The sequence below is a fragment of the Gorilla gorilla genome, chromosome 19, assembly GCF_029281585.2.
Source record: "Gorilla gorilla gorilla isolate KB3781 chromosome 19, NHGRI_mGorGor1-v2.1_pri, whole genome shotgun sequence".
Classification (NCBI taxonomy): domain Eukaryota; kingdom Metazoa; phylum Chordata; class Mammalia; order Primates; family Hominidae; genus Gorilla; species Gorilla gorilla.
Genome location: NC_073243.2, coordinates 15398221 through 15413747, shown reverse-complemented (window position 1 = coordinate 15413747; position 15527 = coordinate 15398221). Strand labels below are relative to the sequence as shown.

Sequence of the window (15527 nt, the reverse complement as noted above, 5' to 3'; positions counted from 1 at the left end):
CCGTGAGGATTGAGACTTTTCAGTGGAGAAATGATTTGAATGGGTTCCTGGAGGGGTGGATTAGATTCTAATTTTTTTAAATATGTATAGGCTTGTATAGCCTTTTAAATTTGCAAAGCTGTTTGTCCTACTTAGTAGTTATTTTTGTCTCCATTTTATAGATGGGAAGACTGAGGTTGAAAAAGATTAACGTATTTGCCCAAGAACATCCAAGGCAGGACCAGAGCTCAACCCTAGCTGCTGAGAGTGAACTAGAGCTCTCTCCCACACTGCAGCCTCTGCTGCGACAGAAAAAGGGTCCAGAGAGGGCACAGAAGAGCATGGTGGGGAGACGGAGAGGGGACTGGCCGCCTGGAGAGGAGGATTTCTGAGGGGATAGAGCCGTTAGGGTCAGGCAGGACCCTGGGGCATCCTGCGTGCTGGGTGAGGTGGAAAAGCGGTATGTCTGGCAATAGAAAGGCCTGGGTTCAAATCCCAGCTCTGCCTCTGAATGGCTTCTGAAGGCATCCTGTGTCCTGGGTGTCCTACAAAGCCCAGCTTGGGAATCCACGCTTCCTCGAAAGGGGTGAGTCCACCTGCGAGGTTGGCCTGGGCACCCCAGGGCCAGCCTGTGCTGCATGGTGTGGGCCCGTGAGTTCCAGCTGCCTCTGAAATGTAACAGCTCTTGCCTATCAAGCACCTACCACAGGCCAGATGCTGACCGCGTTACTCCTTTTGACCCTCACGACAACCCGGGGTGAGAGTCCCCATCCCCCTTTCCGCAGGTGAGCCCCTGAGCACACAGAGAGGTAAAGGACTGCTCCAGGGCCAGGCACTCACGCCTGTAATCTCAGCACTTTGGGAGACCGAGGCAGGAGGATTGTTTGAGCCCAGGAGTTACAGACCAGCCCTGGCAAATAGGGAGATGATGTCTTTACAAAAACTAAAAATAAAAAATAGGAAACTGGCCTAAAGTCTTACCACTGGGAAGTGGCAGAGGCAGGACACCAATCCAAGTCTCAGAGTCGGTGACTCCCCCACCCCAGGTTCCCCTCCAGCTGCCGCCAAGATGGAGCCCCAGCCTTGGGAGACATCTCAGTGGGACTTCAGGCCACGGACCCTACCCTGTGTGCAGGTGGAGCAGCCGTCCCCTGTCCCAGCAGGGACAGACAGCCCTGCGTCTCTGCAGCTGTGCCTTCCTGGTGGGCTGGAGATGGCTAATTGGGAGTGTCTACACTCCCGGGGGCCTTATCATCGTTCCTTTACATTAGAGAATTTTTTTTTTGTTTTTAGTATGCAAAATTTTCCACCATCTGCTTTGCCTTGGCAGAATGTTTTCTGAAAATATCTCTCTTCCTCTATAATTCCCATAATTTCTGGGGGCTTTGGGAGCCTCCAAGCAGAGTGGCCATAGCTCACAAGTGCCTCCCAAACTCAGGCTGCTGGCTGTCCTTGTGCCGGGCGGCAATGCTGTGTGGGCCAGTGGGAGCATCTCCCCACCCCGACCAGGGAGAGGCACCAGGGCTGTCTCCACCCATGGGCTGACCCAAGGTTAAATCCCAGGATTCAGACCCAGAGTGGGTGCCTGGGTCAGCCCCTGTGTTTTTGTAGTGAAGCCTGGAGAGATGCCTGGGGCCACGGAGACAGGTGGTGGCTGAGCAGAGCCTGGAAGCAGGGTCCCCACATCCCAGCGCAGTGCTGTGAGGCCACACAGCCAGCATGACGCCTGTCCCCTGGACCATCCCAGGCCAGGCCTCTCCACAGGACAGCTGCCACCCATGTCCTTTGAGGCAGTCAAGAAAGAGTTTCCAGAAGGAAAGACTCTTCCCCCCGCTCCGTGTACCAAAACCCTGCGTTTCCATGGTGACAGTCAAATTGCAAATCCAGCCAAGAGTGAGCAGGGGGAAAGAAAAGCTGGCCTCTCCCCAGAGAAGTGGGCACGGCTGGCGCTGGGGCTGGCCACTGCTGAGGATGAGCACCAGGCAAGCAGGCAGCCCTTCTGGGCTGCAGTGGGGAAGCCTCAGGGATGCCAGGTCCCCAGCAAGTGGCTCAGGCCCCTGTGGAGGGGCCCAGGAGGGGAGCTTCTCCCCCACCCCTGCCTCTCGGTGGCACCCGGGTGACTCCATGATACTTCTTCCTCTGAAAGGCTGTTGGGACAGCCTTCTCCCTGGTGTACTCGCATCTTCCATCTGAAAAACCAGGCGTGGGCAGAATACAGGGCTCGTCGGTGAGCCATCCCAGACTCAGCCTTTGGGGAATTAAAGAGAAAAAAAATGTATCAGCCTTCAGACACACAGAGTGTTATGTTGAGGATGGAAGAGCAAGGGCCAGATATATGAGTCTGAAATCTTTGTGAATAGACCTGGAAGACTGACAATCACAGCTGCTATGCAAGGAGAAAGGTGGCAACAGCAATCGAATGGCAAATTAGCCGAAGTTTGAGTTTTATGGTGACATTTCAATGGAGGGAGGAAGAAGAAAAGGCTTCTTCCTCTGCAGCCCGAGGAAGCCAGGAACATTTGGGGACACCGTGTTTGTGTTGGGCCCAGGGCTTCTCAGCAGGGTTTGCTCGGTGTGGCCCTTCCGCCCTGCCAGTAAATGCCAAGGCCGGCGCGGGCACTGCTGACTTCCTTTGGTTTATTTCTTTTGAGTGGTGTTTATTAGAGTGGATTAGAAATGGGATTTGGGTCTGTACCACAAAGACCTCTAAGCCCCAGCTTGAAATCCCAACACAGTGAGCAGAGAGGGTCCAGTCACGGAGAGGCTCTTCCCTGCTTCTTCACGGCTGTGGCCCTTTGGGGTCTATAAACGGAGATGAAGAACAAGCCAGGGAGGATGCATCTAACGAGATGAGTCTGTCTCATCGGCTTCCTGGAGATGAGTCTGTCTCATCGGCTTCCTGGCGCCTGCTGTGTCACCTGTGTGAGCTCAGTTGGCATCTGAGGCTCTTCCCCACTTCTTCACGGCTGTGGCCCTTTGGGGTCTATAAACGGAGATGAAGAACAAGGTGACTGTAACTCAGGGAGGATTTCTACCTGTTTTTTGTGAATCCTTGTGCACACGGGCACCAAATGGGGACTAGGCCAGGTGGCACCCTGACCCTAACCCCACCTCCAGGGTTGCTGTTTTGGATAAAATTCATGACTCATAACAAACGCCGTCCTCACGACATGGCACGGCATGGTTCACGGTTGTCTTGCCGTTTTCGCCTGCTCCCAGCCCAACTCTGTGACCATGTGTGATAGATGACAGAACAAGGAAGAGTGGGGAGATGGAGGGTGAGCTCACCTCCCTAACCCCAGTCCTGGGACATCCCATCCCATCGTCTCCTTCCGAGTCCTTTGACATCTGCCCCTTTGCACCAAAGGAGGCTGGTACTGTGTGACACCACGGAGCCCCGTGCCCACCGCCAGCCCCAGACTGTGTAGATTTTCCATATTAGCTGTGGGGGAGATGGGACATTCCAAGTCAGGAAGCATGACTAGACCTCCCATAAGCATCTCTGCCAGAGAGAGGCGGAAACCGGTGTGCAGGCGAGCCACCCCACCCTCCGCAGGACTGTCCTCCTGCTGGACACCTCCCTGCTCCCGGGAAGTGTGAGCCACAGGTCTCTAATTTCACTGTAGCTGCCCCAAGGGCAACATGGGAACAACTTGCTCCAGGAGCCCAGCAGGAATCCCTGGCTCATTCCCACCTCCTCCTATCCCTTTTTCATGGGACCCATGAGGTTGGCATCTCATCAGTGAGTCAAAACTACATAAATGCTTATAAAACTGACACCCATGAGGTCCAGTCTTGGTGGATTCATGATCAAAGCAGCTCAGTCCAGGACCCAAAAAACAACTGCAAAATAAGGCAGGTTTTCCTTGCATTTCTCAAATACTACGAAGAGGGCACACGGACCACAACCATGCCCCATCCCCATCTCCTCTTGCTGCGGCATCACAAAAGTCCAAGGAGCCGGAGTAGAACTCTTCCTGGAGAGCAGGACAGAAAAAGGCAGAGCCTCTGAGCAGATGGAGGAAGGAGAGGCCAGGCCCGATCCCATGCTCATCACTCTTTTTTTTTTTTCATTATACTTTAAGTTCTAGGGTACATGTGCTCAACGTGCAGGTTTGTTACATCTGTATACATGTGCCATGTTGGTGTGCTGCACCCATTAACTCGTCATTTACATTAGGTATATCTCCTAATGCGATCCCTCCCCCCTCCCCCAACCCCATGACAGGCCCCGGTGTGTGATGTTCCCCACCCTGTGTCCAAGTGTTCTCATTGTTCAATTCCCACCTATGAGTGAGAACATGCGGTGTTTGGTTTTTTGTCTTTGCGATAGTTTGCTGAGAATGATGGTTTCCAGCTTCATCCATGTCCCTACAAGGGACATGAACTCATGCTTTTTTATGGCTGCATAGTACTCCATGGTGTATATGTGCCACATTTTCTTAATCCAGTCTATCATTGATGGACATTTGGGTTGGTTCCAAGTCTTTGCTATTGAGAATAGTCCATGCTCATCACTCTTGCTCCAGTGTACAGGTCAGGTCCACAGAGAGGAGAGACACACCAGCCTCATTTGCGTGTGCAATTTGGTCCCTGCCCTCAAGGAGCCTCACAACCTGCTGGGGGAAGCAGATATGCAAACAGAGCAGACAGTGGTTGGTGCAGTTGTAGCAGAGAGCACAGGGCATTCAGCCAGCCAGGGCACAGGTGAGATGGAGGGCTTCCTGGAGAAGACAGTTTTCTGTGCCAAGAGAAGATGGGTGGGCAGGGCATTCTGGGCAGAGGCAAGCCAGTCCCAGCGGGAGGTGGTGGCAGGAGCCACAAGCCGCAGGAGGCTGGAGGCACCCAGGGTGAGACAGCAGGTGGCGTGAGATGCAGGAGGAAAAGTAGACAAAGGGCAGGAGCCCAGTGTGGTCCTGGGGGCATGGGGAACCTTTAAAGAGGGTGAAGCTGGGATCTGTGCTTTTGCTGGAGCATCCCCTGGCTGTGCAGAGAACGCAGAGTGGAGTGCCTGCAGGTGGGGCCCTGGTGGGGCATTGTCACAGGAGTCCAGGTTGGAGGAGCTGACACCTCGAGTTAAGGCAGTGACAATGGTGAGGAAGTGACTGATTTAAGAACCATTTGAGTGAAACTGGCAGGACATGAGGGGAAAAGAGGCAAGACCACGAGTCCCCTGACCTTCATGAAGCACCTACTGTGTGCTGGCCAGTCTGCTCGGGGTGCACCCTTGTGTGCTGGCCTCTCTGCTGGGGGTGAACCTACTGTGTGCTGGCCACTCTGCTGGGGGTGCACCCTTGTGTGCTGGCTGCTCTGCTGGGGGCACGCCCACTGTGTGCTGGCCTCTCTGCTGGGGGCATGCCCACTGTGTGCTGGCCGCTCTGCTGGGGGCACGCCCACTGTGTGCTGGCCGCTCTGCTGGGGGTGAACCTACCGTGTGCTGGCCGCTCTGCTGGGGGCATGCCCACTGTGTGCTGGCCGCTCTGCTGGGGGTGAACCTACTGTGTGCTGGCCGCTCTGCTGGGGGCATGCCCACTGTGTGCTGGCCGCTCTGCTGGGGGTGAACTTACTGTGTGCTGGCCTCTCTGCTGGGGGTGCACCCTTGTGTGCTGGCCGCTCTGCTGGGGGTGAACCTACTGTGTGCTAGCTGCTCTGCTGGGGGTGAACCTACTGTGTGCTAGCCGCTCTGCTGGGGGTGAACCTACTGTGTGCTGGCCACTCTGCTGGGGGCATGCCCACTGTGTGCTGGCCGCTCTGCTGGGGGTGCACCCTTGTGTGCTGGCCGCTCTGCTGGGGGCATGCCCACTGTGTGCTGGCCGCTCTGCTGGGGGTGAACCTACTGTGTGCTGGCCGCTCTGCTGGGGGCACGCCCACTGTGTGCTGGCCTCTCTGCTGGGGGCATGCCCACTGTGCTGGCCGCTCTGCTGGGGGCACGCCAACTGTGTGCTGGCCGCTCTGCTGGGGGCACGCCCACTGTGTGCTGGCCTCTCTGCTGGGGGCATGCCCACTGTGTGCTGGCCGCTCTGCTGGGGGTGAACCTACTGTGTGCTGGCCTCTCTGCTGGGGGTGCACCCTTGTGTGCTGGCCGCTCTGCTGGGGGTGAACCTACTGTGTGCTGGCCACTCTGCTGGGGGTGAACCTACTGTGTGCTGGCCGCTCTGCTGGGGGCACGCCCACTGTGTGCTGGCCGCTCTGCTGGGGGTGAACCTACCGTGTGCTGGCCGCTCTGCTGGGGGCATGCCCACTGTGTGCTGGCCGCTCTGCTGGGGGTGAACCTACTGTGTGCTGGCCGCTCTGCTGGGGGCATGCCCACTGTGTGCTGGCCGCTCTGCTGGGGGTGAACTTACTGTGTGCTGGCCTCTCTGCTGGGGGTGCACCCTTGTGTGCTGGCCGCTCTGCTGGGGGTGAACCTACTGTGTGCTAGCTGCTCTGCTGGGGGTGAACCTACTGTGTGCTAGCCGCTCTGCTGGGGGTGAACCTACTGTGTGCTGGCCACTCTGCTGGGGGCATGCCCACTGTGTGCTGGCCGCTCTGCTGGGGGTGCACAGGGTTGAGAGTCTTCCAGGTCTTCACGGCAGCCAGCTCCAGCCTCTGGTTGCTTGTTCCAAGACCTGTGGCTCCCTTAGCTGAAAGGTGACAGAGGCTGGAGCCATGAAGGCTTTTCCAGAAGCCTCTGGATCTACATGGCAGCTACCGTTTCCCCACCCCAGTGCCCATGGTGGATTTTCATAACTGACCAGGCACTTCCCCCCACTAAGCTTCAATGCGGTCTCTGAATTCTTCCCTACACACTGCTCCAGAAAGGGCTCACTGGATCAGATGAAACGTGCTAGCCACCGCAGTATAGACGGATTTTGTTTCCAGTCTTACCTCTCACCAGCGGCTGCCATGGCTCAGGGTTGTTTGGAAGACGATGCTCACTAAGGGCCCAGCAAAGTGCCTGGCATAAGAGCTCAACCCGCTTTAACCTTCCTCTGTAACCACCAGCGTTTTGCATTCTCCAAGGAAAACCCTGACAGGCGCCCCTGACTCCTGCCCCATCTGCTGAGTTTCTTGCCTATGAGAGCTGTTACCCTTGATCCAGACCTTTCTGCGCTGTTGTACTCGGTATTGCAATGATATCACTTAATTAAATGTTATGCGAATTGATGGAAAGAGGCAGAAAAGAGACAATTGTTTCATGAAAACCAAGACTTTGGAAAGTCTTTTTTTTTTTTTTCTTTTTTGAGACAGAGTCTTGCTCTGTCACCCAGGCTAGAGTGCAGTGGCGCAATCTCAGCTCACTGCAACCTTCGCCTCCCAGGTTCAAGTGATTCTCCTGCCTCAGCCTCCCGAGTAGCTGGGAGTACAGGTGCCTGTCACAACGCCAAGCTTATTTTTGTATTTTTAGTAGAGATGGGGTTTCACTATGTTGGTCAGCCTGGTCTTGAGCTCCTGACCTCAAGTGATCCACCCGCCTTGCCCTCCCAAAGTGCTGGGATTACAGGCGTGAGCCACCACACCCAGCCCTGGAAAGTCTTGATGGAAGCAACTTGTTTTATAAAAATATATGGAATTAGGGGTGGGCAGGACAACTGTGGAAACCAAGAGGAAGAAATGGAAAAAGGAGGATTCTGCAATTGTCCTGCTTGGCCAGGGTCTGTGGGTCCCGCTGCAATTCAGAGAAACTGCACCTGGGGTCACAGACAATGCAATACGGGTGCAGTTTATACCTGAGAGACTGTGTGGGCCAATCTTGCAGAAGCACCCAAGCCTGGCATCAAAAGATTGGTGAATGGATGTACATTTCTGTGTTAAAAATTAAAATAGAATGTTTAAAGGGTAGTTATATCCTGTATTATGACTCTCACTGTTGATTACCCAGCCAAATACAGTTTCCATTTAGTCCAGAAAAGAGAGTTTCTCCCGCAGTGCGTGTTCACTGTGACAACATCCTCACCTCCCCTTGCTGGGATTCCAGCCCCATCCGTCTGTTTCCCTTCCGCATTTGTGAGATCGCACTGTGCGTTACTGGGTGAACTGGGATGAGAGCCCAGGCCTGCTGGCTTTCAGTTCAATTCCTGCAGTGAAATCAGAGGGTTGTGAGCAGGAGCCACGGAGCCAGCCTGCCAGGATGAGAATCCGGCTCTTCTACTTACAACTTGGGCACGTGCCCCCGTTTTCTTGCCTGTGAAATGGGGGTAATGCTGTTTCCTACCTCACAGAATTGTTCTGAAACTTCAGTGAATGTGTCTATGGAAACTGCCTGGAATGCTCCCTAAGGGTCAGCTCTGACTGTACCCACATCCCTGCAGAGCATTGCCTTGGGCCTTGTCTCACCGAGTGGAGGCCTCAGAGCTGTTGTGCTTGGGTCTATTGTCTCAGTGAGTGGAGGCCTCAGAGCTGATGTGCTTGGGTCTATTGTCTCAGTGAGTGGAGGCATCAGAGCTATTGTGCTTGGGTCTATTGTCTCACCGAGTGGAGGCCTCAGAGCTGTTGTGCTTGGGCCTATTGTCTCACGGAGTGGAGGCCTCAGAGCTGTTGTTCTTGGGTCTATTGTCTCACTGAGTGGAGGCCTCATAGCTGATGCGCTTGGGTCTATTGTCTCACCGAGTGGAGGCCTCAGAGCTGTTGTTCTTGGGTCTATTGTCTCACTGAGTGGAGGCCTCATAGCTGATGCGCTTGGGTCTATTGTCTCACCGAGTGGAGGCCTCAGAGATGTTGTTCTTGGGTCTATTGTCTCAGTGAGTGGAGGTCTCAGAGCTGTTGTTCTTGGGTCTATTGTCTCACCGAGTGGAGGCCTCAGAGCTGTTGTTTTTGGGTCTATTGTCTCACTGAGTGGAGGCCTCATAGCTGGTGTGCTTGGGTCTATTGTCTCACCGAGTGGAGGCCTCAGAGCTGTTGTTCTTGGGTCTATTGTCTCAGTGAGTGGAGGCCTCATAGCTGATGCGCTTGGGTCTATTGTCTCACCGAGTGGAGGCCTCAGAGCTGTTGTTCTTGGGTCTATTGTCTCACCGAGTAGAGGCCTCAGAGCTGTTGTGCCTGCATCACGGTGATAATCAGCCTCCGACACGGCAAGTGGGTTCTGGTTCCACCAGAGGAACTAGAACAGGGGGTGGCATGTGGAGGTGGCTGGCCAACAGGTGAACTCTTCTCTGCTGGTCACGCTGAGCCCAGATCCCAGCCTCCTCACACCAGGACTCCCCTCTTTGTCCAGCAGAAATGCGTGTCCTCCCATCCCCACGCCATTATTTCTTCTGCCCAAAGTGAAAGGGCCAGCTGAGCTGCTACGCCACCTGGTCATGAGCTGGGGAGGCCTGCCCTGGCCCCTCCGTCCATGCCTGCAGGTAGGGGCTGGTCGGGTGACCTCCTGTGCTGTGGTCTGTCTCTTCCAGTGGTTTCCAGTGACAGTGACAGTGACTCGGATCTTAGCTCCTCCAGCCTAGAGGACAGACTCCCAACCACTGGGGTCAGGGACCGGAAAGGCGACAAACCCTGGAAGGAGTCAGGTAAGGTGGGGAGTGAAATGCTGCTTATTGGCCGGGCACGGTGCACTCCAGCCTGGGCAACAGGAGCGAAACTCCATCTCAAAAAAAAAAAAAAAAAAAAAGGAAGAAAAAGAAAAGAAAAGAAATGAAACTATTAGGCCGGGCACAGTGGCTTATGTCTGTAATCCCAGCACTTTAGGAGGCTGGGGTGGGCAGATCATGAGGTCAGGAGATTGAGACCATCTTGCCCAACATGGTGAAACCCCACCTCTACTAAAAATATGAAAATTAGCTGGGTGTGGTGGTGGGTGCCTGTAATCCCAGCTACTTGGGAGGCTGAGACAGGAGAATTGCCTGAATCCAGGGGGTGGAGGTTGCTGTGAGTCCAGATTGCATCACTGCACTCCAGCCTGGCGACAGAGCAAGACTCCATCTCAAAAAAAAAAAAAAAAAAAAAAAAAAGTGCTGTTTATTTCCGAAGCCCCAGGGACAGAGTGGCTTTGCTGCTTCCCAGTGGGTGTCCAAGGAGTTCTTCTACATCTGGAAGGAGAAGCAGGCCTAGGGATCGGATGACAGGCTCCTTGAGGCTCTTCTGTACACACAGCAGGGGAAGGAGGGCAGGCAAAGTACAGGAGCCAGGGCCAGCCAGGCCACCCGTGCCCTTGGCCTGCACACCTGGGACTCCTCCTATGCCCACCTGTGAGCGTTCCCCAACTGAGAGTTTGCCTGTTGAATCATGAGAGCTGAGAAAATCAGGTGCAGACCTCCCTGCACTAGGTGAATCCTGCCATGAAACCACCATGGGGTCCCCAGGACCTGCTGTGACCTCTGGGCCTGCATTTCCTTCTCGTTATCGAGACAGAACGGGTGGCCTCCAAAGTGCCTTCTGACTTGGACATCCCTGAGCTCACCCTCTGGGAAACTGCTGTATGAAAGAGGGTTAACGGGGGCATTGAGACTGGTATAGAGAAGGCCTGGAAGAGGAAAGGAAAGACATTTTCCTGTCCTTCAAACACTCAAAGGACTTCTGGGAAAAGGGCCAGCTTCATTCAGTCACTCCACAGGTCGGAACTGGGACCCTTGAAAGAAATTTCAGGGAGGCCACTTTTAGTACAGAAGAAGAAAGGGCTCCATAATAACTGCCCCAGATGGGAATGAAATGCCTTGGGGGTCCTGTCTTGGGACCAAGACTGGGTTGGGAATGGAAGTTTGAGCTAAATCAGAGCTGGCAAAGGCCTGGCACACGTACCACCACCCCCCTCTCCTGTGACCATGGCAGACATTACTAGGTGATCATGATACTCTTTCCACAGAGCCCTGATGTGCCCTCAGAATCCTCCTCAGTGCAGTTTTCTAAGTGGCCAATATCAGTAGGTAGAGATGGTGCAAGAGATGAAAACTGTCCCCGGACCAGTGACTTCCCAGTCTTCATCAGGCTGAAGATTCTAGAGAAAATTTAGAAGAGTATAAAGGAAACTTACCTGCCAGCCTCGGTTTCCAGGGCAGGCTTTATACTCCCCTCCTCCTCCCACCATGGGCTCTTGTCCCCTCGCTCCACACCCACCCTCAGCTCTGACCAAGCAGGACTGGGAGACAAGAGAAGGTCAGCGAAGGAGCAGACTCCACGTCTGCTCTCTTGGCCAGGCAAAGACCAGAAACCATGTTTGAGTGAAGACCCTTTAGTGAGTTAAGGCAGCAGTCAACATCTCTCTCTCATTAGGTTAACCAAAATATATATCCCCCACCCCCACCCCCATTCTGTGATAATTGTGGACTTTCATGTTGGTGATCTGTGACTTAGTGAAAAGACCTGCAGGCCTGTTCTTGGACCCACCAGCAACAGCCATGTGGGTGGGGTCAGGCCAGAGCCCGGCAGCCATGTGGGTGAGGTCAGGCCAGAGCCCGGCAGCCATGTGGGTGAGGTCAGGCCAGAGCCCGGCAGCCATGTGGGTGAGGTCAGGCCAGAGCCCGGCAGCCATGTGGGTGGGGTGGGGGGCAGACATCCCATAGAGATCTAGAGTTCCAAACGAGGAACTGGACTGAGATCACCCCGTCTCGGTTTGAGATCCACAGGGCCCACACGTGATTTCCCACAGGTGGCAGCATGGAGGCCCCCAGGATGGGGTTCACCCACCCGCCGGGCCACCTCTCTGGGTGCCAGAGCAGCCTGGCCAGTGAGACGGGGACAGGCTCTGCCGACCCGCCGGGGGGACCCAGCCCCGGGCCGACCCGAAGGGCCCCGGTGAGTACCCAACTGCTGCCTTCTCCCCTCTCCTGCCCCCGCAGCCGTGTCCTCTCTCACTCACTCCTCCCAAACTGGAGACTGGTCAGTGACATTTTCAATTCTGCATGTTGTTTACCAAGCACTGTGCGGGGGAACAAGGTGAGCCAGACCCCATCCCTGCCTGCAAGGAACAGAGAGAGGGACCCAGAATGATAGTGGTAACAATCCCTAGCCACTCTCGGTAATCACAGCAGTGGTTACCATCCTCTGCTACATAAAACGTGTCGGGCTCCCCTGGGTCGAACTTTCATTCTGTTGGCAGAGTGGCTGGGAGGCTTATTGTCCCATTTGATGGGTGTAGAAACCAAGGCACAGAGAGAGAGTGAGGGGAGAATCCTGGGCTCCCACCCTGCCCTGCACCTGCTGGGCCCAGCCCTGGTTGGCCCAGGATCATCCTGTGGCGGGGGTGAGGGTTCTCCTTAAACTGAAGCCAGAGAAAACTGCGCAGGTGCAGGATCAGCCCTGTCTCCTTCAAGAAAGAAGCCCTGGGCAGGTTGGGCCCTTCCCTGGCCAGAGGATTCATGGGTACACGCATGCACCAGGGCAGCAGCTGATCTCCGTCCCCGGGGTGTGGAGGGCACCCAGCAGCCACCCACAGGAACGCCTGCCCCCCTCTCTCCTTCCCCACTCGATGGCTCCCCAGGAGCTGCGGAGCATCCGGGAGGCATCTTTGGCTGTGGAGCGGACCCTGCCCCCTCCCTCTAGCCTCCTGGAGGTCCTCCACAGAGGACAGTGTGGGATCCGGCAGCCCCGAGTTCTTGTCCCAGCCCTGCCACCCCCCAGGTTGAACCATATGAAATTGCTTTTTTTTTGAGACAGGATCTCATGCTGTTGCCCAGGCTGGAGTGCACTGCTGTGATCACCGTTCACTGCAGCCTCGACCTCCTGGGCTCCAGTGGTCCTCCTGCCTCAGCCTGCCAAGTAGCTAGGACTATAGGCAAGTGCCACCATGCCCGGCTAATTATTTTTTGTATTTTTCAAAGGGACGGGGTCTCCCTATGTTGCCCAGGCTGGTCTCGAACTCCTGGGCTGAAACAGTCCTCCCACCTTGGCCTCCCAAAGTGTTGGGATTACAGGCAAGAGCCACTGCGCCCAATTGAAATTGCATTTTTGTGGTTCAAAAACAGTGAAATATCAGCATTTCAATATGGTTCACCCTTATATTTGATCTCTCTGTGCCCAGTTCTATTATTGGTACAGTGTCCTTCACAGGGTTCCGGGGAGACAAAATCCAGTGTCACATGGACTGCCTTCCCCTAGGAGGTCCTCAGTAAATGTGCAGTTATAAAGGGGGAAGCTGTGTGGCCCAGCGCAGAGAGAGGGTTCCTGGGCTTAAGAAACAACTTGGGGAAAGATTGGCTTAAAGGAGGGTGTTCTATTTCGGTGCCCATTTGCTCCTTCTGGCATCCTGAGGTCGCCATGTTGATCACCTGGGTTAGGAGGAGGGCCTGAAGCGCAGAGGGGCAGGTGACTGTCCTGCCATCACACAGCAGAGCAGAGCGGTGCCGGTCTCAAGCTCGGGCTGAGGCATGGGTGCTGTCGGCAGAAGCCTGCCTTCCTCACCAGCTCCTCCATCTCATTCCCAAAGGCCGAGCTGTCACCGGGGAGGGAGGGACTCCACTGCTGCTCACCATGTGGTGGCCTTTTCTCTCATCCAAAGGTAAAAGACACACCTGGACGAGCCCCTGCTGCTGATGCAGCTCCAGCAGGCCCCTCCAGCTGCCTGGGCTGAGGTGTCTGGTGCCTGGAACAGACTTCCCTGTGGAGGATTCCTGCCAGACCCTGCCCGGCTCCTCCCTGACCGGTCCTTGTGCCCTCACCAGACACCCTGTTGGCCATGACTGAACAAACCAGTGTTGGGAGCTGTCTGCCTCCCCAACTCAGTGCCTTTCTGCGCCCCTTCTCTCCTGGGGAGCTGTCTGCATCCGCCACCCCTCCAACCACTGCCCTCGGCCCCCGACCTTATTTATTACCCTCCCCTCCCACACCCCCAATCTACCTGGTGATGATTTTAAGTTTGTGTGTGTCTTGGGTTGGGCTGGGGCGTTTCCCACATGCAGTGTCAGAGGGGCCGCCCGGTGGGGCTATCTCCGTTGCTATATTAATGGCAAGACTAAATGAAACCTAGGGCACGGCCTCCGAAGCTGCGTGTGGCCCCTTAGAGGTGAGCATCAGAGCCAGAGCAGTGAGGGGGAGATTTACCCACCCTCTCCCTCTCCCTTCAGCTCTGGGAGGCAGGAGCAGTGCCCCCCCTCCCTTGGGCTTGCCCAGGACTGCGGGTGAAACCTGGGTCTGTTTAGTTTCTTTGGTTTTTGTATGTTTGTTTGTTTTTGAGACAGTCTCGCTCTGTTGCCCAGGCTGCGGTGCAGTGGCACAATCACGGCTCACTGCAACCTCCACCTCCCGGGCTCAAGCGATTCTCTCACCTCAGCCTCCTGAGTAGGTGGGACTACAGGTGCCTGCCACCACACCCAGTTAATCTTTGTATTTTTAGAAGAGATGGGGTTTCTCCACGTTGGCCAGGCTGGTCTTGAACTCTTGGTCTCAAGTGATCCGCCCGCCTCGGCCTCCCAAAGTGCTGGGATGACAGGTGTGAGTCACCGCACCCAGTCCTATTAGGTTTCTTTGAATCCCCTCATGGCCTGCCTGGTTTTTGCTCAGCCTGTCTTCAGCTTGAGGAGCTGGGAAGCTCTGGTGGATGCTATGAACTCACTTGCTGAAGAGCAGCCTTTAGGTGCATCCCCAGCCAGGGCACGTGGCTCCCTCAGCCGTGAATTCACTTCTCTTCAGGAGGTTTGGCTTGGCATGAAAATACTTCATTCAGAGTATGGGCAAATGCTTCTGGAAAACCCTTCCCTGAAGAGAGAGAATATGTGTGTGTGTCGGTGTTCACACCCTCCCATCCTTCCTGCCTCCTGCCCCAAACCCCGGGTTCCTGGGTCTGGAAGGGCCTTCTCTCCAAGCTGGGAGCTCCTGGGCCCCCACCATTCACTTTTTGTCCTTGCTGCTGGCAAACAGTGAAGAAACTCACTTTCCCTGTGGCACGTTATGCTTCAGAATTAAAACAATGAAGATTAAAATTTGCACCGAGCCAGTGTGTTGATCAAAGACCACGATTGCCTGTGTTTCTGAGATGCGTCAGTGGAAAAATGGAAAAAACTGTGGGGCGTTGACTTGCTGGAACCCTTCCTAAGCCGCAGTGAAAGGAGGGGCTAGATCTGTGTGTGTTCATGCAGCTCAGACACCTGATGCTGAACGGATAAGCAAGGCCATCTACATACAAAAGGAAGTACACACAAATAATCAGAATGAGTTCTGCAAACACATACGTACGTATGCAAAAATGTCTTTTAAATGCACAAGGACTTCTGGTTACATATGGTGCACTGAATATATTCATATTTTCCTCTGTCCCTCAAAACCCCACTAGAATGACATAAAGGAATGAAAATGGCATAAACCACAAAGACAAAAAGAACAGGAGAGAGGATGGCAGTGAATGACAACACCTGAAGAGCTTTGGAAGCTGGAACAGTATGATTTGCTTAGTGTCAGCCTCAAAATGTCTACAAAGAAGGAAGCCAAGCATGAACAAGCCCATTTGCTCTGCAGAATCCCCCAAATGCACAGAACTTGGAGGGGCCAGGTGTCCCGAAGGTGGAAGTTCAGGGTGGGCCTGAGAATTGTCTTGATTGAAAGAAGTGTTTACACCCTCAGGTCCTCTCTCCCGGCCTGGTGACTGCCCTTCTCTGACCATGGCAGGAGACAGGTTTACTGCTGGCCAACGGTGATCTGAAAAG

At 54.8% G+C, this 15527-nt stretch overlaps 1 protein-coding gene across 9 annotated transcripts in view; it reads left to right on the top strand.

Annotated features, from left to right (window-relative positions):
* Positions 1-14835, top strand: part of RPH3AL (rabphilin 3A like (without C2 domains)) — a 170205-nt gene extending 155370 nt beyond the window's left edge. For all 9 annotated transcript variants that reach the window (XM_055367070.2, XM_055367076.2, XM_055367073.2 and 6 more), the window contains 3 exons: positions 9351-9464; positions 11540-11685; positions 13388-14835. In XM_055367070.2, the coding sequence (XP_055223045.2) occupies positions 9351-9464; positions 11540-11685; positions 13388-13459 (332 nt within the window). In that variant the 3' untranslated portion in view covers positions 13460-14835. The remainder of the gene's footprint in view (positions 1-9350; positions 9465-11539; positions 11686-13387) is intronic.
* The last annotated feature ends 692 nt before the right edge of the window (positions 14836-15527 follow it).